Here is a 24,006-nt window from a genome sequence, read left to right on the forward strand (position 1 = left end):
GTGTGAGGGTTCAGCGTGTGCTGCTACAGTACTGTTCTTTGGTTTGTTTCATAGTGAAAGATCATTCCATATGTATCCACATTTACTATGTGCATTCCATAAGCTAAACTTTATATACATATATATATATATATATATATATATATATATATATATAATCATTTTTATGTGTCTGTACATGGAGATATATATATATATATATATATATAAAAAAAACAGTATAGATAGATGGATAGATAGACAGATAGAATGGTAAAATAAAGCAATATACAAAGGGGAAAAACCAGAGCAGGAGGCCAAGAGATAGGAAATAACACATTTTTAAATGTGTGTGATGTAGTCCTGAACAAATTCATTGGACATGTGAAATATGTGAAGTGTTGAGGATTCAGTCATTCATCACAGTGTCACCACTACTGATGTTTTTGTTTGTTTCAAGGCTCTGAATCATTTCCATCTCAGAAGGGAGGCCTTCTAGAACAAAAAAAAAAGAAAAGAACAAAAGGGAAGAAGCACTCTCCGTGCTGCGTGGCCAAAATGACAGACACGGAAAAGAGGTTCATCTCTTTTATCTTGTCTGAGAATGGAGTAGTGACAGGGATTAGGAAAGAGGTTCGAGAGCAGAATTCTTCTCGCTCCGGGATCGTGACGTGGCGTCGACTTCGTCTCTCCCAGATGACGGGGCTCATTTGGGCGCACGGTTTTTTGGGTCGGTGGATGTGTCATGGTGTCACAGCGCGTGTGTGGTTTCGGTTAATTTGCTGGCAGACGTTCGCACAGAAACAACAGCACGACGTCTCGCAGGACTGGCGGACAGCTGTCATAATTTTCTCCCTTCCCGTTTCGATACGAAGATGAGTTGGATGTAAGATGGGTTAAGACAAGGGGGGGGGGCTGTTTTCCATGATAGCAAGGGGACACTTTGTTCCAGGGTCATACTGAGATATATATTTCAAAAAAATTCTCCACTCAATTCATATTCTGGATTCTCAGAGTGAGACAATTACGGGATTTTTGATTTTTTTTTTTTTTTTTTTAGATGACCCTGTAGCCACTGTGTTTTTTCTTTCGGGCCAGAAACTGCGAGCGAAAGTTCCCCTGTCTCTCATACTTGTTTTTCAGTCTGCGGTCGAAAATCCGCAAGACTCAATGTAGGCTTTGTACAAGAACCACGACATTGCTGGAGCATCACGTCCTCATTCTAATATAATCAGTCGCACAGCATTACAACTCTGGCTAATGACATTAAGACCTGGTGACACTGATTCAAACCATTTAGCCTGGGGTCCTCTACCTCCCCACCCCTACCCCCCCACAACCCCAACCCCAACCCACATTACACGCTTGGTTTTGCCTTGTCTGTGTCCCGTGGGCATGTCTCATGCCCGAACAGTGCCTCCTATTGTTCACGGACGGACCTGCAGCTGGGCCCCTGAGAGGCGAGCACGGAGTGAACTGATTATTTGTCGATCGCCGGCCAAACCAGCAATAAATTCATTAGCACGGCTCCACTTGAGGGAGACGACTATGGTTTCGGGATCGGGACGGGATGCTGGGTCGCTGCGTTCACTTTAAGCGAGAGGGCTGCTGGAAGAGGCGGGTAAAAATGATGAATCGAACTGGGTTCCGCAGGAGGTCATCCAAGTCACAAATTACAGAGAGCGAGAGACAAATTTTGATTGTGGGAGCTCTACTGTCATTGCTCCAGGTGTTTCGTGTTTTTTGGGGGGGTTTTTCCCAGTGTGCTCTGCACTGTAAACTGTATGAATATATGAAAACAGAGAAACCAACAGAGATCCCCTGAGCACAGCACAAGGGAGAAGTTGTTTACGCCGCAAAGACTGTTGCAAGAGACAGACCTGATGTCAGACAAAGAACAGATTAGGATTGGTAGAACGTTTTGATCGGTCTGACCTCAGAACAGGTTGTTTTTTTTGTTTTGTTTTTTTTTTCCCTTCTGTGGTCCACCAATGGGTGTGAAGGAGTCTCCACAGACAGTGTACAGAGAATCTACTGCCATTCTTCTCTGTCCGTCAGAGCATCTGTGTCAGCAGCTGTAAGAACCGCCAGTATAGCTGGGAGCAGCTCCAGCTGGCCCCATGCCAAAACACTGGAGATTAATGTTACCCAGACATCACATTTGCTGCACGTCAGGATCCTATTTCAGCAGGGCAAAAAAAAAAAAAGTACTGTTTCGCTTAAAGACGAGCTAAAAAGAGCCTACCGTGTCCCTCGCTCTTTCATGTATCAGAGGATCTGAGGACAGGAAACGAAAGTAATTAGATTATCTGTTAAATGAAAGAAAGGCCCAGAAGATGAAGACGAAGAAGAAGCAGAAGAAGAGAAAACTTTGAGATGAAATAAGGTGGGAAAATAACTGTAGGCACTGAAGTCTCTGCGACAGCTGCCATTAAAAGACTACATCCTGTTGTAAATCATGGCCTTATTAAAACTGTCCACAGCTGAAACTCCCCCCCCCCCTTTTTTTTTTTTTTTTTGCTCATGAAGCAAAATGCTTTCTTTCATCAAACTGGGAAGAGAGAATTGCAACGTACTGATTTGTCTGAGACATATTTAGTTGAAAATTCCATAAAGAAATTTCAGACTTTTGAATCAGACTTTTGACTCTTCAGATAAGTTTCGAAAGGAATGAAGTGGTACGCAGGTTATTTACTCGACGTTAAGACTTTCGCGAAACTTTGAGACGAAGTTGAAGATGAAGTTCTTCGAATCGGCGTATCCCGGCGGATGTGCGAGCATTCATAACTGCATATAAATTATGTACATATTCTCCACACCGTCAGCTCATTTTATTTAGTGTTAACAGGGTTTTTTGTGATTCTTGGCTGTACAGTGAGAATACGTGCCTTCAATTTCAGTGGGACAGATTTACCAACTCCCAAAAAGTGCCTGGAAACCAACTCCACAAGCTGTTGAAAACAGCCAGTGGTACTCATGGATATCTCTATGGCTTCATTTAAAAAGAAAGAAAGAAAGAAAGAAAAGAAAAGAAATTATTAAAATAATAAAGGTCTGTGTGCAATACTGGAAATGAGGTTGTATCTATGGTTACAAAGTGCTAAAGGTTAAAGGTTATAAGAGACAGAGTGAACATTCAGAGGTTTCGTTTGACCTTGCTCATGGCACTTTGTAGAAATCTGACACGATGTCCAGGTTGTTTACGATTTCACATGAAGAATGGTTAGTGAGATCAGGGCTTAATGTATTGCTAATAAGAAATATACACATTATTCTAGTGAAATGGTTATCAAGGAAACTTTGAGAGCTGTTAATGAAATCGCACCTTAGCGAATTCTGTCTAATACAGACAGAGAGAAAATGTCTGGAAACATTTCTGACCTCCTGTATAATATAAAAGAGTTCATATACATACAATTGAGCCTCAGCTATTATTTTTCTTATATTTAACACGCCGCGCCATGTGCTATTATTATTTTCTGGTCTTATTAACCTTTTCTTTATAAACGTGAAATGAAGTTCACAGGCTCTTTTGTGCAGAAACCCTTTAGTCTAAAGACAACGGACACAAGATACTGGTCTATTAAAGGGCCATGCACCATTCTCTAGAATAACAAAAAGTTTAGCGTATGTATACAGTATACGTCAACCTCTGATTTATGCTGGTTATATCATCGTCCTGAGTGGGGCCATGGCTAGATATATTTATTGTAAATTAGTTGTTGTTTATTGTTTATTAGTTACACGTTGGAGGATGGCAGCTGAATTCTGGACACAGCTGTGATGCAGAAGGACAGTTTGATTAAGAGGGGAAATGTCTTTGTCTCTCATACCCTGCGTCTCCCAGCCTGTGTTTTCTTTTGAACTATCTGTGTGGTATTTCAACATTAGGTTTCTAACAAAGCGTTCTGACCTCCTCATGGGGCACATCCAGGTTGAAAGAAAAATCTTTAGAAAATGAATCTGATCTTTTTTTTAACGGATCTCAACGAATGTTTTTAACAGATTGTAAGTTTTTTTTTTCTTTTTCCTAAACAGACGTGCTGTAGCGATAAAGGAATTCAAGACAAAACCTACACGGACATTCCGAGCATAGCAAAGACCATCCGCTGCGGTGTTTAAGGAGGAAAAATCCGTTGCAAAGTGAAGAGAAAGCAAATGAACAGAAAGTGACCCATTCAGGAGACAAATTTCATAAGAGGCTGAAGAATCTGTAAAATTTCAGGCACCGGCAGAGACAGGGGTGACGTGCTTGTTGTCCCCCTCGGTATGTGTCTGCGATGGCGCAGTCTCAATCATGTGGCCAAACACAGCGAAAAGCTTGTGATACACACCCGTGCTCTGTTCTCCTCTAGCTTTTCCAAAGACTTTTTTTTTCTTTTTTTGTACGAAAGTATGTAACGAGAAAAGACAATGCGATGTCTTGTCCAAAGCAACCTTTAATTTTCATTAAATTTAAGTTGTTGCTATGCATCATCACATGAAATCATCACGCTCAGAATATTGGAATTAATCTACAAGTTGGAGTCTAGGCTGGCAGTTAACTGTTAAAACGATCTTATTATCCCCCCCCCCCCCCCCCAAAAAAAATCAAGCCTATAAGAAGCTACATTTGGATGTTTTTAGTATGTTTGCAGGAGGCGAAATGGCCAGCATAGGGGACAATAGCCAGTGTGTGCGGCCTTAACATCACATTGCATTTTTTATGCTTTTATTTTGATTCTCAGACACCTCAGTTGTGTTCATGTTCCATGGGCTAGCCAGCAATGATTCCAGTGTTGCTACAACCATTGAGCAGAGAAAAGATTCCAAAGCCCACTGTTTACAGTCAGAGGTTTAAAACACGTTTGCAATTAAGACACATGACACAGTAAAACAACAGAACGTATAAATGTTGTTTTGTTGTCCTGTCAATTCCGCTGTCTGAACCATGATTTGTGCCTCAGCACAAAATATACAGACTACTGTGAGGGGGGTCCCATGGTAGTCATATGTTTACCATAAATCCAAGATGAATGAGATATGCCGTGATTTGGAGACAAGAGACAGGACATGCAGAGGGAGAGAGAGAGAGAGAGAGAGAGAGAGAGAGGGATGAACAGCTGAGTGTACGTGAGATGGAGTGTGTGCGTGTGTCAGAGAGAGACAGAGAGAGGGCAGGACGCGCCTGACCTCAACGTGAACCGATCTGTATGCAAACAGCAAACAAAAGAGAACAGAACCCAACATCCACAAAGCAGCCGAATGAGTAACCTCATCAAGTCAGTTTTAGTGATGAGCAGTGAGTTTCGTTTTGGTGTTGGTTCAGTGTTTATCGTCTCCCGCCGTCCCGTGTGGCACTTACTTATGGGCAAAGACTTATGAATGCACGTAAATTTGTATGTGATTTCTGTAGAACTATGTAGGGATAAGTATCAGAGTGGGGTCCTGAGACATTTTAGCGTCTTCTTCTTACTTCCTAGCTGCTTTGGTTTTGTTTGGTAGACTGTTCTGGACTCTCTGAATTTTGACTGAAAATGACAAGTCTCCTTTAGATTTCAGCTTCCCTTCTGGAGAAGTCAAAGGTTTTTTATTATTATTATTATTATTATTATTATTTTAGGAATTTAAGAGACGTCCTCGTAGTGAATAGTATTGTAAGGCTTGCCTTAAAAAGCAGTTCATAAAATCTTCGAAAGGACACTAGAAACCAGTTGGAAAGATGGCGATGTTAGGGTGATCCATTCTTTTATTTAAGTCTGGCAGCTGTAACTAGTACAACGTATGAAAGTTTAAACCAAAGTACAATGAGTTACAGCAGTAAATAGAAAAAGGTATGTGTGACCTTTCCAGTATCAGTGAAAGACAGAAAGGAGCTCTTCTTAAAATGCTTCTAAGCCAGTTGTAACATGACTGTGCTAGTTTTGGGGTGTGGAGTTCACATATTCAAATTTGGGTCAAGAAAAAAAACAAAACATGTAGATTCCCCTGGAGCAGATTTCACACAAGGTAACAAGGTCATTTAACTGAGAAAATGTTTGCACAACAAAATATGCTTTGACCCAAAAACTAGAAAAAAAAAAAAATCAAAAGAGTTGTCATGTTTGCACATGATAACCCCTAAAGGAAGCATGTAAACAGTAAACACAATTGGCCTAAGAATAGACCCTTTGGAACAGATCCCTCTGGAAGTAATGAGGCCTTGGGAGGATAAACAAGTACTAATACAGAAAGAAAATAATCGACCAATAATATAAGATGAAAAATCAATTATGATGAGTATTGCACAATAAGAGAATAGTGTTAAAAGCAGCAAAGGTTCCAAAGAATGGAAACATTGTCAATTATTTTATTTTATTTTTTTTTTTAAAGAAAAATCCTGTGAGAAGACTATTTTCAGCACTGTGCATTTGAGTGAAAACCAGGTGGGAATTTTGTCCGACAAACAACCTCTACAAAAGCAAGTAGCACTTTAAAAATCACCTTCTCTGGCATGTTTGAGAGACAAAGTCAAATTCTGAAAATGATGGACAGTTGTTTTAAAATAGCTTGGTCCAAGTTTTCTTCAGTTGGGACTTAGCTGTTGCATTTTCTTTAAAAAAAAAAAAAAAAAAAGCAGGAACAAGGCCAGTAGTTAGAGAGCTATTAATAATAGAGAGACTGTCAGAGCGGACAGTTCCAAAGTCCTTCAGTTGCTTAGCGGGGATACCATCTCATGGGTTTATGTAGAGGAATTCACATCTGCAACCTTTTCCAGAAAGGTCCGCAGCAGAAGGGGGTTCAAAACAGCTGAAGTCAACAACGCTCTCATGGAGAACATTCGCAGCTTGAATCAGAGGAACAATGTGAGTGCTTGTATTAACAGCCTTGTCAATAAAAAAAAAGTAAATAAATAAATAAATAAAAACGTATAGGTCTGTCTTGGATTAAAAATGTGTTTGATAATGTTGAAGAACACTCTTGAATTCTTGGCTGTTTTCAGCTCAAATGTCAGAAAGAGTGTTTTTGCTCCATCATCTTTAACTTGTAGAATTAAAGAAAGAGGTTCTATCATTATGAGGTTTTTAGCTTGCGTAGTGTGGTAGAAAGAGAAGCTAACCCACCACTGCTGAGATCCGGGTCTGGTTCCCCGACAGCTGTGCTTGCAGCTTGGCCTGTCATCCTCACGAACACACAGTTGGTGGTATTTGCAGGTGGGAGGCCAGGGTGGGGGTGGGGCTGTCCCTCCCTCACTGCAATAGTGACTCACAGTGGCACCAGATTAGTGATGGGCAGATCTGGGCAATATAGTGTGAACCTCTGCATGTGTTACAGCTTGCCGGAAAAGTCCATTGTGGTCTGGGGAGAAGAACCGATCGACAACTCTGGGTGTATCAGAAGAGGGCTGTGGTAGTCTACATCCTCCCTGGCTGTTTTATGGGGGGAGGGGGGGTTTGCACAAGATGGGGAACAGAAGCACAAGGGAACTGGCGGCTACTAAGTTGAGGTGAAAAGAGGACAAAACAGAGGGGGGGAAAAAAGGCTTTCCACATGTAACACAGAAGGTTTCTGTCAAGGTTTAGCCCTGTCGTACACTCTTAAGTATAGGATTCAATTAAATTCAAGTCAGTGTCATTTGTATAGCCCTTTTAAAATGAACAGGAGCAACTTTACAGAGTACTGGGTCTGACGCCCAAAATGGGTGGGTCTAAGACATCCATGGCAAGGAAAAACTCCCTACATCTCAGATAGGGGAAATCCTGGAGAGGAACCAAGACTCAAATGAGGATGGCATCCTCCTCTGGCTGGCACAGGGATTGTTATGCTCGTTAGATTAGTAAAAGAAACGAGAACGCGTGATAAATCTATGGAAAATAACAACAAAGTCTAGGGGAAATGAGATGCATATGGGGACATTGCAGAGTCTGTGTGGATCTGTGATTATATGGAGTGAGAAAACAGAAAAATCAACACGAGGAGGGGAGGGGGTCCAGGAATAATGAGATACATCTTAGGACACTGTGGAGTCAAAGGAGGTTGGTGTTTGTCATGGATACCTCAGCAGGAGGTCGTTCAAGGGCCCGGAGGTGGTGGGGGATTATGACCCATGTATGTAAACGTAAAAATGTATGCAAACTGATTCAGGAATAATTCCTCTTGGATGAAGCAGATGTATTCTCAACGGAGCTGATTATCCGTAAAGAATTAGCCTCATTTTATCCAGGGCTGATTATCTGTTAAAACTATTTTGACCTACTAAATCTTTTGTGGCTTACTCTGAGGGTGAAAATGATTTGCTCTGTCTGGGAGGTTAAAAGGCAGTCGATAACTTCTTTGCTGTTCATGCGTGAATGACGCAAGAGCAAACAGGTCATAGTAGGTTGTTTATAGCATTATTTAAGTATTGGCACACTGATATCATAAAAGCCTTAACATGCGAAATTTGTAATCAGGGTCTTTTCACAAATCACTTTTTCAACAAATTTTTCTCCAAAAAGCCTATCTTGACCTGACGACACTCTAGTTTCAAAGTTCTTTCGTGGCTCTCAGACCAAAGTACTTTATGCAGTGAATACGCCGCCAAGGCCTGCGCAGTCGTGAATGGTTCTCAGCCCCAGACCGTTACTGCTCGAGTAAACCTGACACTCTGGAGAAAAGTGATTCAAGCAAGTGACTTTTCATTTTTGGTCGGAAATTTTGTGCAGTTTTCTCAGATACTTTTTGAAAGAGTCTTGGGGGGGGGGGGGGGGGTGCCACTGTCAAAGTAACCTAGCTTGGCGGTACCAAAAATATGTTCCATAAGCAGCTACTGAAAGCCATGGATTGGTTTGTCATATTTAATTTACTGTAATTGATAATCAAGCACTGAACATAATCTATTCTTTCACATGCAAAGTAAGGATGGCTTGCATTCAACTATTCTTAAGGAAAAGTAAAGCAGGTCTGTTTATCATTGCTGAATGTTATATTCCCAATGTTGACCGAACTAAATCGTTGGCTTGATGATTGACTGCTTACAAATATTTTCCAAAACAATAAACGGTCTCCATGGCATACCAAGCTTACAATGATATAAAACAAGCGTAGGCCTATCTCTCAGATCTGAACTCATATATGTTCAGGTCAGCCTTTCATTTAGATTTAGAAAAATAACCGTGGATAAGATCTGCAGATATTAATTTGGGCTCCGTCATGTTTCCAATTATGGCTAGCAGAAATAATAATATTTTTATTTTTAATGGCATCTTTCATACAAAAGTACTTTAAAAATAATCAGCATACCAGCAAACCACAACACAACATTATTCAATGCCTGGTCTGAGGCAGTGTGGATTGGGCTCAGTGCTCCCTCCCCGCGAGACAACACAGAACAGATGTGTGTTAAAACCGTGTGAGAGGCATTAACTCAAGCCCAGGGGGTCCACATTGTCCTTCACATACTGGCAACCGTAAAGTAAAAAAATTCCTAAGGGAGCAAACAAGAGCTCAGCTCAGTGACAACCACTGCTCAGTTTTTTTTTCTCTTCCTACTTTTCTTTCCCAAAACAAGCGATTCTTACAAACAAAGCTTTGTCACAATTTGTGGCTAGAGGAGAGATCGCTCGTAATTTGATTGGGCGCCACTTTGAATACCCACAGTGCACGATTGCCTGGAAGATGGACATCGGAATATTCTCTACCAAGTCGACAAGCGCGACCAGAACAGAAGGGAATTAAAACTGAGACCCATCTCCACGGTACGGTTAATTATAGCCTAATAATTCAGACACGACTAAACATACAACGTGACTATTTTTGGGTAACTTTTGAGTCATGTTACAAACCATGAGTTGCGCGGGGGGAAAAAACGCAGAGAAGCAAACGAGTCGACAGCATTACCACGGTATCGGTCCCACGTGCCCTGAGCTACTGTCTGTCAAAGCTGAAACGAAAGAACAAACCGACCATTGTCTCTCGTGGCCCGCGGACATTTTCCAAATTTGAGCTCAAGAAGGCATCGGTTTAGTTGCGTCTCAGGGGTGACGGCAAGGGTGAGAATGGTTAAAAAGTCAGGGAATGGTATGGAATGGTATTGAATGGTGTCCACGTGAGAGGAGCGTTCTGAATTTTTTTTTTTTTGCTTTTCACGAACCTTTTCAGAGTGTTACAAATTAAAAATAAAAGCAGACTTTACCCAAGCTGTGGATTGTTGTGTGAGTTTACTGCATTTTCAGTTGCTGAGTGTTTAGCGGAGACATTCACTTTAAGAAATTTCTTTCTTGGATTTCATTCCAAAAGTCTTCCAGAACTGCTTTAAGGGAGGCTTGACACTGTGCTTTTTTCGTGTTGCTTTACTCCAGAAGTTTTACACTCCCTCTGCATGCAGACAGAGCATCATTCTTGGGCTATCATTTAAAACAGAAAAAAAAGAGGAAAAACACAGTGGTTAACAGCTGATTCGGGTACAAAATCAACTTTATTTTACAATCTATGTTTGACATAGGTTCTTCTAGGCCAACCAGCTTTGTGGCCCAATGGTGCTTCAAGTATGACTCAGTCGTGGGGGTCATCAGTCTTCCATTGCAACCTTTCCTTCCACTGTCCCCAGCACGCTTTCCAGTCTGCGGGATCGAATAGACGGCAACTGCTCGTAGGTGAGGAAGCCAAGTTCGCTGTTCTGCTCCGGCAGCCGAAAGAACAACAGGTGGTTCCTCAGTACCTAGGTCAGGAGAAACAGCTGTTAGTTGCGGGTAAACAGAGAAAGACGGAGAGAGAGGGAGGGAGAGAAAGAATGAGATAAAGACAGGAAAAGGAGGGGGTTGCTATTATCTGAGGCCGCAGCGCACGTGAAAGGAGAGTGTTAAAGATAGTAAGTGCAGATAAAGGAAACTTCAGAGAAAATATTTAAAAAAAAAAAAAACAAGACAGATGTACAGGATATAGGAGGCAAAGAGGTACCTCATCTGTCAGGTAGTGCGTTTTTCTTAGCATGCTGCGGCGTGCTGCGTCCACCTCCTGCAGGAACAGGGGAGGGAGGGAGGGGGGTGGGGGGGGGCGAAAAAAGAAAAAAAAAAGATTCATCGTCGGTGCCGTAATTCAGATCTCACAGACAAGGCATGGAAGAAAAAACACACCGTGAATCAAACAGGGTCGCATATGGTTCCCATAAATCAGCCGATACCTATACGCATTACTGGTTGAGCCGATACCTCGGACTTGTCATATTTCATATAAATAGCGCAACTCGTCTTCATTGAGACAGACACCCAAGGCACTCCCCTGGCATTGAAAACACTGCAGCCCTGTTCCCACCCTCACGACAGACATCTCAAGTTAACGTTAAGGTCGTCGCCTCAACTGTTATCTTTTCAACATCAACAGCCTACATTTTTAGTGCTTTTTCAGACAAGTCAGTGCGCAACTTCGGCCAAGAACGCAACACCCGGCAAAGATGTAGCTAAGACTGGGGTTATAGTTACGTCAGTTGAGGCGAGGCTGACATTAGAAATCCCTCTTTACAGGGAGTGCTAACGGAGCTAGCAGGGGGGGCACCTGTGCAACTGCATCCTGGGAGAAGATGAAGGAGTTGAGATGAGCCACGGCCACGGCGTACAACACGGGGCACCAGCTCCTCCTCAGAGCCCCCGTCACCAGGGCACGGAAATACAGGCGCAGCAAGGGTAAGGAATCCTCTGGGGGGGATGTGAAATTCTCCAGTGGGATGGGCAGCTGAGGTTCAAGGAAACAAATTGTTTTGTATCAAAAAATGGTATGTTTGTTTTTTGTTTTGTTTTTTTACCCACAGAAAAGTTCTAGAATGTTCTAGTTAAACTGATTACCCAATTAACCATCTCCTGTCCCTACCTGTTGTAGTGGGACACCCAGAGACCGCAACAGACCCACATGTTCCCCAAATACAGCCATCCTCAGGGTGGCGCTATAACGTCTCTGCAGGGGGAGTATTAGGAAGCAGCCAAACACCACGTCACCAAAGGACACAGCCTCGAACTGGGCCAGCAGAGCCGAGTACAGGTCCTGGAAGGAGGCCAGCCCTGGCGGAGGCGTCCCGAGATCCAGCGCCGCGAGCTGCTTCGGCCGCGTGAGCCCGCGTAAGTGGGCCCACATCAGCTGCTGCACGGGTTTGTCCAGGAACAGGTCGCTGGAGGACAGGAAAACGCAGAAGAGACGGGCCAGTTTCGCGACGGGCGGCACCACCTTCAGCGACTGTTCCCTCCAGGTCTCCAGCACCAAGAGCCACTGCAGGCACTGAATGACGGACTGCACTGACCCCGGGGGGAGGGCCTCCACCTCAAGCCCGCCGCCACTCAACACTCCCATTCGCTCATACAGGCTGATGAGCGGCAGGAACGGCCAATCAGACGGAAGAGAGGGCCCGGAGAGCTCTGGGAGGAGCTGGGATTTGACCCAGGGCGCTCTCCCGCAGTGTCGGTCTCGCGAGGTCAGGACAGCGGGCTCCAGGTGCGACAGGTGCCTGAGGAAGCAGCCCCGGAGAGAGGGCAGCTGGCTAACAGCGTCTCGGAGGAGCACGCCCAGTCCCGGCGCGGGAGCTGGCGCCTCCTGCAGGCGTAACTCCGACAGCTCGGCCGCCTCCGGACCGCCGCTCCCAGCCTCACTACGTAACAGGAGAGAAACACCCATTTCTGTTTAAACGACAGGGTCTGGCTGCGTTTAACAGCACAATTCCGCACTGATTACCGTTTTATTATGAAAGCACACAGCTATCAATGTTAATGGCTTTCAGTTGAAGTCTAAGTTTAAGTTTTTACGACTCCCTCTACAATTTAAACGTTACAACAGACAAACAAAGCAAGGTTCGGTGAACACGGCTTATCCTGTTTTGCGTGGGAAACAGAACATGTTTCTACTCTTAATGAGGTCACATTCTAGCGTAATCGGTCTCTAACAGAGATAATTACTACATATATGATGTGTAAAGTGGAACATTACGGCTGAGGACTCTGTGAAAACGAGGTGAGAGCAATGACTGAAAAGTTCGCTGAGAGGAGACAGCCATGAAAAATCTGTCTTCTGAGAAGGACACTAAGTAAAATTCCTACTGTTGGTCTAGAAATACAAACACTTCACTGTCATGTGACTTCAGCTGACATTAAGACGTGAAACTGAAAATTAAAAAAATAAATAAATAAATAAAATTGAAAAAAAATTTTTGCTTGTTTAAACGTAGACAGTCTACCACCTCGAGCAAATCGGCAGCGGTTTTACAGCTGCAGACTTGAAGAAGTAGTAGTTTTTCTCACGTCCTTGGACAGCTATTAAGTGTAGACTGTTTTTAAGTGTGTTCCCTCATTAGGAACAGTCCTTCACACTTAAAAAAACATCAGTAAGTCAATGAAGAAAACTGTTTGAACTTAATAAATAAATAACAGCCCGAGGAGAATCTAACACTGTAAATGTAATTAAAGGAGGCAGATTCAGGTACTCACGGTAAAAGCTCCTGGTTAAAGACTGAAGAGGACATGAGACAGTGGGCGAGGTATTCACTTCCTGGGAGGAGCCACATAACCAGCCCCAGGGTCACTTTGTGGATGAGGGCAGCATGTTTTGCCACTTCTGCGTCAACAGGAACCTAAATGTGCCCACGTCACATCAATTCACAGCAACATCATGTTACAAAGTGAGTTTGTGCACATTACAGAAACATGATGATTGATTAAAATGGTGGTTTCTTTTCTATCTATCAAAAAAAACAAAACAAACATAAAATTATCTTAATGGCACCAAAGTGGAAATAGTATAGGTACAGGCCGTTTAATACAGCAAATTCCTCATGTAAGCCATGTCAAAATGCCAACAGCTGACCAACAACGTCACGGCTTTTGTCTAGGTGATCACAAAGGAACATGCTGGTTCAAAGTATTACCTAATATGTGTGACTGTGTCTTTGCTTTTTTTAAAGATTCTATCAATAAGGGAGTACCTTTCATTTTAAATTTGGAGAGTGTATATGGTTATATCTAAGTGTGACAGTAGGGATGTGATATATATAAAAGTTTGAGAGCGGATAAAGGTTTTTAGGTTGCAGTACCAGTCGGTGGGCGAGTCTTAACTGAAGGTAAAGCAGGTGATGTTCGTGTCTTAAGATCCAGGCGGTAGAGAGGGAAACTGTGGGCCTTGTCTCCCCACAGGCCTGCAGGTAACACAGGACAGAGTCACGCAGCACGAGACTAGAAAACTGAAAGGAGAGAAGAGAGAGAGAGAGAGAGAGAGTGTTTGGTTTTTTATCTTTCACTAGATGGCAGTGTATACACACATCTCACAGCCGTTTAAAACCCCATTTGTTCGCCGTTCGATTTTTTCTTTGACCTCGAGACAAACCTTGAGCGAAGTTCTGGCTGATATAAGAACGATTACAGCTTTCTAAGGACCAGGAAACAACGCAGGTGGGTTTTCGTTCTTTTCCATAACATCTCTGTTTTAAACGACAGGTCGTTTTTACTCATTAGCTTTTGCGATAACGACAAACCTTCTTGGCAAGACCTCGGTGGATGCCCGCGATGACGTCCAGCAGGTAATAAAAGGCCGTGAGGAGGGGGAGGGGGGAGCTGGTGCCGGTCCGGTCGGCGTGGGTTTTCAACGGTGAGCAGCCCAATCCAGGCAGGCTGGAAACGATCTCGGGCCCGGAACCGCATGACATGGGGTTACAGATGACCGAACAGGACCTGCAACACCAGAGAGAGACGGAGGGAGGCAACATGACCGCATTGTCTAAGACACACTCAGAAACCATGGTAACTACACACAAGGTGTTGACGTCATCAGCTCGTTTAAGTGCCCCCCCCCCCCCCCCCCCCCCCTTACTCTTTGTTTAGGGCGACAAGCATCAAGGGTTTGTCGACTTTCGTGCTTTTTTCATGAGGAACGTCTATGAAAAAACAACTTGTCTCCTTTTTTTTTTTTTTTTTGATGAATACTGGTGCTCTGTTAGCGGTGAATGCTAATGCGCAACTGAGTTATTCTGCTGTTAATTAGAGCAAGACTAATTCTAATTCACAAGAGTTGCATTTTTTTTTTTTTTCCAACGTGGCATATCTCACAAACCCCAAGAGGTGACACTGAATTCTTGACAAAATGTTATACACTCTAGCCACTGACATCAACCCTTTCTGTTCCCCCCCCCCCCCCAAAACGCCAGATGCCAGGTTGCGACTCCCTTTGGCCTGAAACTTTTCCCGATTCATCACGAGCCCTTCAAACTGATTTGGAAGCGGTCATCGTTTGAGGGATAGCGATGCCATTCAAATCCACTGCACAATTGCAACAATAAAACTGGCTACAAAAGCAGCAGAGCTGTAATCCATTTTCAGTAAATCAATAGATGTCAAGGTTACAGGACCCATCCTATTCAGAGGCTCATTACACGGCTAACCTGAGGCTGTCAATCACAGAGCACAAAGCCTGATGGGACAGAAGTGGGAGGAGCACCTCCGACGTCAGCGACTCCAGCTCCTGAAGACACTCCACAGGCTGAAATGAATTCTGCAACACAGAGGAAACATCGTGCATAAAACATCAATTATGATGTCATCTAACGTGGTACGCGTGACACGGGAGTGCGATGGAAGACACGTCTCATGTAGGTTACATTTGGTCTGAATTCGCCGACCAAAATCTAATCGTTATCACACACTACCAACATCTCTCTGAACATGAGACAACACAGATCTCACGCTCAATGAAGAGGGGACGTGTGAGTCCACGGCACAAGTCTGCCCTCTGTCTACTATCAGACCACTTTACAAGACCCACTGAACATAACATCTACAGCAGGGCTGCCCAGATCCAGCTCTGGAGGGCTGACGTCCAGCTGGTTTTCATAGCGAACCTATCACTGTGCTCTCTGAATAGTTCACACACCTGTTTCTTCAACTTCGACGTTATTGCTATTATGCCTCGAAGCATAACAAAAAGCATATACAGTAATACCACCGGTGCAACATGCACAATGCAAACAATACAAATGCAAAAGCAAAAGTTACCACAGCGCAAAACAGTGCAAATAGGGCAGGAGGGTGTAGGCAATCCAGTGAAAGTATAGCAGGTAGTGCAAATATGGCTTGTCACAGCAGTACTGCAGGAACGCTGTATACCAAAATAACAGTACGTGAAAAATATTCAATATATGAGAGTACACTGATCAGCATGTAAGTAATCCACCTCTAATGAAGAGGGGAGAACAAAGAGCCAGAGGGCTACGGCTCCACTAGGATGGTGTTTGAGTTTTTGACTCTTGGTTTACAGGTAGAGGGGCGGTCTTAGGGTATTCTCTGTGAAGGTAAAGGGATTCAGATAGCAGCCGTTCTTTAAGTCACCTGTATGCTGAGTTGGGAATAAAACGCTCCCACGTAGAGCAGATAGGAAGGGAGAAGGCTCAGAGCGCACGCCCTCTGAACGGGATCATCCAATGTTTTCAAACATCCCTTCAGTAAGCCAATCAGAGTTGGCTGAAGGCCCGTCACGTGACCCCACGTCACCGGAGGAGGTGGAAGACTCTCGGCATCTTGGGAACTGCAGTCCAAACAGAGGACTGGTCAGGGGTTAACAGAGTACACGTCAAAAGCATTCACTGTTTATTCTCAGATGTTTATGGTCCCTCCCATGAAAGTATCGCTCTTACACAAATCCAATCTAAAGAGCATATGCCGATACTGAAACCAAGGAAACGTGTTATATACAAAGATCTGGTTATTGTTAAATATCATAGAGAAATTCCATGAAACAGTATTTAAAAAGCATGCATCCTACAACCATAAGCTTGAGCTCTTGCATTTCTGCATGTTTGAATGGAATCCAGCTCCAGGCCAGAGAGCTGACAGGCCACTCTCACCTGGCCAGGCTAGCCTGCAGTTCTTGGTGACAGCCTGCAGTGTGTGTGACCTGGGTCAGGAGCATCAACAGGGCTCTGATCCTCTGGAGCTCCACAGAGAGGAGCTGCGTGGAGGGGGCACTGGGCTTGTGGGCTGACTGAAGACCTCTCATCAGGACAGGGTACAGGTCTCTACACAAGATAGGGCGCAAGCACAGAGAGAGACAAAGGCTATTTGCAACAATGCTGAAGCAACAGCTTTGCAACAGTGGTGCCCTTGTAGGAGCAACAGCTTTGCAACAATGTTGCCCATGCAGAAACAATAGCTTTACAACAATGTTGAAAATGTGGAAACAACAGCCTTGCAACAATGTTGAAACAATAGTTTAGGGGGGATATTTACGGGTGACCAGGGATTGATATAGAAAGGAGAAATCGTATACTGAACATGTATCAAACAGGAGTTTGCTTGCTTTCTGTCTCACCTGTACAGGTTGCAGGCCTGGCCATAGCTCGTGGCCACAGCCCAGAATCGAAGTGCTTCGGTGCTACAACGAAGAGATTCCCCTGGCTCCAACAGCAGCTCCGAGGGTTCCGCAGCTAAGAAACGAGACAGACGCTCTCTTCCACCCAATGAGTTTAACTGTTAAAGACAATACAAGTAACAATTATTTTAACCTTATCAAAAACTGAGTAACTTGGCAACCTAATAATAATGACTATTATTATTGTCATCTAATCTTTTAATTTCATTTTCCTTCTTGTAAATTGCTACTCCTTGCTCTCTAAACAATATCTATGTAGCTATTGTACAGGGTCATAACAGCTGTTCTGAATGTGACAGTATACTGAATGAATAATGTAAATTCAATACAGGAGGTGGGTAAAAGTCAAACACAGGTAGGTTTTGTCATTCAGGTCCAACACACCAGTCTGGCACATGCATGCCTTCCACTAGTGGCAAGAACTCGGAGAAGCTTCATCGCCATGGAAACGGGCTGCCCATATAAGGACGTGGGCGGTGTGGATGAGCTGACAGGAGTCCAAGAGCAGGGCAGGAACTCTGACATCACAGTTTCCATCAACCTTGGGCAATCCAAGATCTACAGAAAACAGGGTGGAGAAGAACGAAAAGGGGGAGGGGGCATGTTTGATATTTCCAGCACTAAACCATAATCCTAATAAATATGAAGTTTCCCCCAGGTATCTACAGTGTAAAGTGTTAGGCACAGTATCAAACACATCTAACATTTTACAATAGGGAAGAAACGGTGTTCACAGACACACAGAATAGAAACGTCACTGCACGTTTTACGATGTTGCATCGGGTGGTTTTAATAGAGGGGTATGACGACTGTGGAGAAACAGGGCATAAAGCTGAGAGCCACTGCTCTTGTGTGCACTGATGAAGAGAACTATATTTTGGGGGGGGGGGGGGGGGGGGGGGGGGGTCACGTAATGATGTGATGTGTCAGGTGATGTTTTACCTGCGTAGCAGCAGACGAGGAATGCCGAGCGAATCGGATCAGAACCTCCAGAATTTCGAGTACGACCTGGGGCGAGGGTCGCACCACCTCCAAAATGTAGCGCAGCCGTGGAAGAACTTTCATCTTCAGCAATCCCTAAGAGCGGGCGATTGTTTGGGGGTTTTTTAGAAAGGGTTTAAACAAGGTTTATCTGAAAACGATCTAGTCAATGACGCCACAGGTTTATATAAAATTATATTAAATCAGCAAGAACTCTAAAATAACAATAACAGTAATATAATAAATAACAGTGATAAATCAGTAATAAATACACTGTATTTCTCATTATATAAATATATTACTACACAACAGTAAACATCCACGGAGAGCATGTAGTTGCTCCTAACAGCATTTTAAGACTTCCTTTAGGATTTCTTTCACAAGTAGAGACCTCACATCACATATGTGTGTTGAGTGGCGCGATGAGGGAACGCCAGGATTTCATGGTCACCTTAACGACATCTTGTCGAACAACATCATGATCCGCCTTCCTCTCCTCTTTCTCTTTCACAATCTCGCCCAGGCCCGCCTCTTCCTCGTCGTCTTCCTCTTCCTCAGCAGTGGGCAGTAGTGGGAACGCTGCCATTCCCAGGTGCCATGAGAAAGTGTCATCCAAACATTCCTAACGTTATTAATGAAACATTACAAAATGAAAAATACTCCAAATATCCCTGATGGTAATGATGTCAAAGCACCACAACAATGATTATCACATTAACACCTGTCTCTTTTAATAGCAAATTTGTCTATAATGTGTAGAGTTTTTCAGGTAAAATGAATAAAAAGTGTAAATATGACAATGAAAGGTAAAGGCAACGAAAAACCTCGTGCAGGTCTAATAAGAGGTCTAAAAACATACAAGAGCGTCTAGTTTGGCTCATAGGCCTTGGTTTTCTCCTCTACCTCGTCTTTGGAGGACACCAGGAGAACTCGCAGGGCACGCACAGCTGCTGACATCACTCCTTCCACGCTGTCGTCAAGCGAGAAGCGGAGGAGAAAGATTAACCCAGCGTCCAGCAGGGTCACCAACATGCTGCCTTTCAGAGAGGCAGCATACTCACCGGCTCGGGCCTGAAGAAACACACATACAGTCCTTCTTTACCTGGCTAGAAAGGTGTTGTAGGAACCGTTCAATAATTGAACAATTTAAATCATGAGATGAGAGTAAGGATTTTTATCACTCTTAATTGTTGGCAATTTTCAAAAAAAAAAAAAAAAAAAGAACAGTTGACATCTGATTCACATCTCTCAACGTACTCTTTCAACAGGAGTCATGCTTTCCTTTAACAGTCTTTCTGTCAGGTTTAAGAGATTATATAGTCTATCTGAATTCCTGATAACCGTTACCTTTGACAGGATGTTGGCCAGGGTGTTGAGGGCTAAAGTCCTCTGCTGAGTGACCTGACTGCGAGACAGCGGGAAGAGCTCCTGGAGCGAGTAGCCTGCCAGCTACCAAAGACACACCAAACACTGTTACCTCTTTACGCGTTTGCGCACATGGTGCAGACAAGTTTTCACAACCCCCCCCCCCCCACCCCCCCCCCCCAAGTACAGCACCTCAGCAATATTCTACATCGCCTTTTCATACTTAGTGCACAATGTGGTACAATATTAAATATCATGCTGTTAATAAAACTGCTGATTCTCTCATTTCAAGGAACAGTTGCTTGGTTTCCTAAAGACCGAGGTCTCCGAAGAGGTTCCGTTTCATTCCTCACTCAGTTTGACACGGAAACTTCTAGAAGTAAGACGATGAGAGCTGACTGACCTCTGGCTCGTCTCCATGGTGATGAAGGCCCAGATGGGTGGGCAGGTCTTGTGTTGGTGGGATGAGGGTACCGGCGAAGTCAAAACGGGCCTGCATAGCCTGTCAATAACCAAATACACACACACACACACACACACACACACACACACATCTGTCCTGAAAAAGCCTGGGGACAAAAAAAACCCTCAACATGTCTACATCTGTTGACATTAGTGCAAAAAAGAAAGCTCTGTCTCTTGAGAACCTTTTAAAGCATATAATAATAATAATAATATCATAGCAACCGCCAGTCACATCCCCGTTCCTCCTACCTTTTTGGTGCCCCGCCTCCTGGGGGCAGGGAGATCCCTCATCCACTCCAGTTTCTCTGGCTCTAACCTGTCCATGTGGAGCCAGTCTTTCTCTACCTTGATTGGTAGCTCTTTGGCTGCGCGGATAAACAGGGTTTGGTCATGCTAATGTCTTTCCTTTGATTACAGTGCCCACATCCAGCACATTAAGACCATGCGACACTTGTAGAGGAAAATATTAGAATGTGACAAACAAAGTATCAGTTTCTTAACTTTATGTCCTCTACATTCTAGGTTGTCTGTAAACCGCCAATGATTGGCTGTCTGACCCTGGATCATTGGTCTTAACTACCTCATCAACATCACTTAGATAAAAAAAACATGCTAAAACACTCTAATTTTTACCACTTTAATTTAAAGTTTTTAACACTCTAGTCTCACAACACGAAAGTTCCAGGTATAGCATGTTACACAGGTTCTGTGGTTCACAGAACAGAGACATTTTTGGAGCTTGGTGAGTTTTTTCATTAATACACAATTTTACTGCTTGATTCAGACATACATGTGCATAACCACCACAGAGCAGAGCTGCTCAGACAAAGGTCCAGCAGCCGTGCAGCTGCAGTACGAAAACCATTGCTACGATGGCTTCATCAATCTCTGCTGGTTGCAGGCTTTTCCCTTTACCTCCATTACTCTAAAACAAACCCAGCCATGCTCTGGCCCGTTCTGTACTAATCATACTAATTGAAATCAATGCCTCTGCCCCCGGAGACCGGCCGCATAGCTGAGCTCCGCTCCCCGTGCCAAATGGGCATTAAGACACGGGTGCAGTTATTTGCGAAGGCAGAGGAGAAAGAACTGGAAGCGATCCAGGAACGCTTTGGCCCATAATGCAGAGGAAGTCAGGACTAATGTACTCAACAGGGTCCAGTTTTAAGATTTTGTTTTTTTTCTTTTTTTTCTTTTTTTTTTTTTTTTTTTACCATGCTCTCGACTTCCCGTCTATCTTACCATTCACTCTCATACGCCTAAATAAGTGTTAAATGCTATCAACTATTTGTACGAGGTCCAAGTGACTGAAAGAGAATGTGAATACTCACCAGTGATTGGAGGTTGAGTTTCTGTCGCCTCTGAATCACTGAGGTCGTTGTCTATAACGACGTCCGCCAACACGTGTTCTGGCTCCGTGTTATCTGGCTGCGCGGCGGCGTTGTCGGCTGGGCCGAGATTCCCAACATCCTCATCCCGGGCAGGAGAGGACGCCGAGGTGACGTTTTGAGGTTTCTGGGTTTTCCGAGATTTCACAAAGTTCACCAGTCTTGGATCTGGAAGGAAAGCAATGATCTGGTCAGGTCTATGGATGTGAACCTGTCAAATAATCACATAAGACACACACACACACACACAAAAAAAAACTGATGTTATTGTTCACCTAGCTGTGCAAGTAGTTTCCTCTGCTCCTCCAAAATCTCACTCTCGCTCATTTCCTGCAGCCTGGCCTGGTTCTCCTGGTGAATCTTCAGGACTTCCGCAGTGCCGTCTGCACGGCCCAACCCCCGACCCGAGACCAGTAACGGACCCCCGGAGGCACCTGCACCAAACACAGTCACTGAGTACACAGGCAGCAAACATACGGGTCATCGCAGTTGGCTCTGTTCCACATGGTTAAAAATCTCTCTTGGAAGATGTAAATCCACAGAGACAGTTGGCAACAACTTTAAAGAAAAGCTGAAAAGTCACTAAGAGACAAAATCAAGACAAAATGTGTTTTTGGTCAAGACCCACTGCTGCAAATACTTACCAGCAAAAGCAGCCTGAGGATGCCCAGTCTCCATGCTGGTTACAGATGAGGAAGACGTAGCAGACTTAGATACAGCTGATGGAGCTACATGGGCGTGTGTAGTTGTCTGTAACGGTGCGGACCCCTCTTTAGCCCTATGAGCTTCTATCTGACGAGCAAAAATACTCTTTCTTCCCCCAGGCACTGTACTCTGCCCCTGCACATAGGGGGGGACATATTTCATCATGTGACAACACAGAAGACTCCACAACTAGAACACTCTCCTGGGAAATCTCTTAAGAGAAAACTGAAATCCTTTAGAGCAGATTCACAACCAATGATACTGTTAAAGTGACGAGGTTTTGTTGGGTTAAAAATCACTTGTCTCATTACCTCACTGACTGTGACCTGATTAGTGTATCTTACCTGGTTTTCCACTGTTGAGCGATGCAAGACTTTGGGGAAAGCTAAGCCTGTGAATGCTGGGAGTGAGACAGGTACAGTGCTTGTGTCCCTCTCCTACAGAGAGACAGGAGGAAATTATGAAGTACCAAAACAAGGACAGGACAGATGAGTGACCATGACAAGTCAATATCACTTGGGCGGGGGGGGGGGGGGGGGGGGGTGTACACTCACGATAATCCTTGATAGAACGGCACTGATGTGCGTGTCATGTCGGTCAAGTCTCTCCTCCGCGTCATCGTCCTCAAATCTGACTCTCTCTTTTTTAAAGCGTGACTTTTTAGGAGGTGCGGGTGTCAAACTTGGAATCTGATCTGGAAGATCTTAATGGCAACAAAATTCTCCTTACATTTATCTTCCAATGTATTTCCTTAACAAAAATTCTCAAGTTTACTGACAGTTTTGAGGTACCTGGTATCGTAACCACGTCTCGTTGACTTCCAGGTGCGTTCTCGCTGTCTCCCGACCCTAGGTCGCCTCTCCGTTTATCTGGTCGTCTAACCACATGGACAGTTGATGGTTTACCTGAAGCTAAGAATTGCTCCTGCTCTCGAAGGAGGTCTGCCTCTGAATCAGTGGGTTTGGGACGCCGCAACATCCCAAGATGGTTCGAACTAGGGGGCAAAAGCTATTTGTTAGAGATTTTTTGTGTGCAATTAGTGAAGCAGTGTCACCGTTTCTACAGATGTCTGAAGTTAACGTAACACCTAGGCTTGCTAGCTGCTCGCGACTATGGTGAGGCTCTTCGGCGATTATGCCATAAAAGTAACACTTACTGTTTACTTTTTTAAAGATAAAACTGCTGTGGGAATTTCTGAATCCTCTTGTAGCTAACCGTAGACAGACCAACAACGTGCAAAACAGCAAATTCTGTTTAGAACTGGTCAAAACAGAAGCACTTCCGGTTTATGTTCCGTTTGGATGTCAAAATAAAAGCAACCAGTACCATGAATGAAAACGTTATGGCCTCAGGCGTGGTAGAGTATTCCATCACCATGCCCTGCTATAACAGTCACTCTGGATCTGTCGCCATCTCACCGAAATAAATAAATCATTTTGTCATCCAAGTAGTTTTCATCTTAATTTAGATTTATGATACAGAATAGCGTACTCTGCATCTGAAGACAAGACGAAGAAGAGGGAAAAATTGAAATGCTATGAAACATTCATTAATTCGTTTAAGAGCCTGAATCCCCTACATTTGAGTTATATTTTTCGATTGTCATTATTAATATGGTTGCTTCGCTTATGCCATCGTAGAAAATGCATCAGCCCAGAAGTCAGGCAGTATTGTACGGTTCCAGAGGTAAACTGCCCACGCAAAGGATCTCGATTCAAGCAGTTTTGCTTTAGGCGCACACCTTAAATTAATGTATTGCTAAATGCATCTCACGACTCAGTAAGAGTCTCAATTA

At 43.9% G+C, this 24,006-nt stretch overlaps 1 protein-coding gene across 1 annotated transcript; it reads right to left on the reverse strand.

Annotated features, from left to right (window-relative positions):
* Positions 1-10,404: 10,404 nt before the first annotated feature.
* rpap1 (RNA polymerase II associated protein 1) lies at positions 10,405-23,197 on the reverse strand. The gene is made up of 24 exons (XM_030785770.1): positions 23,003-23,197; positions 22,766-22,914; positions 22,556-22,648; positions 22,151-22,346; positions 21,782-21,940; positions 21,450-21,674; positions 20,368-20,483; positions 20,057-20,155; positions 19,636-19,737; positions 19,192-19,359; positions 18,740-18,910; positions 18,250-18,384; positions 17,692-17,865; positions 17,248-17,405; positions 16,784-16,954; positions 16,269-16,464; positions 15,326-15,435; positions 14,423-14,618; positions 13,985-14,131; positions 13,383-13,525; positions 11,782-12,550; positions 11,470-11,646; positions 10,876-10,932; positions 10,405-10,636 (listed from the first exon to the last, which is right to left on the reverse strand). The coding sequence occupies exons 1-24, from the start codon at positions 23,187-23,189 to the stop codon at positions 10,487-10,489; spliced, it is 4,248 nt and encodes a 1,415-aa protein (XP_030641630.1). The 5' UTR covers positions 23,190-23,197; the 3' UTR covers positions 10,405-10,486.
* Positions 23,198-24,006: the final 809 nt, after the last annotated feature.

This window comes from Chanos chanos, chromosome 1 (genome assembly GCF_902362185.1).
Source record: "Chanos chanos chromosome 1, fChaCha1.1, whole genome shotgun sequence".
Taxonomy (NCBI): Eukaryota; Metazoa; Chordata; class Actinopteri; order Gonorynchiformes; family Chanidae; genus Chanos; species Chanos chanos.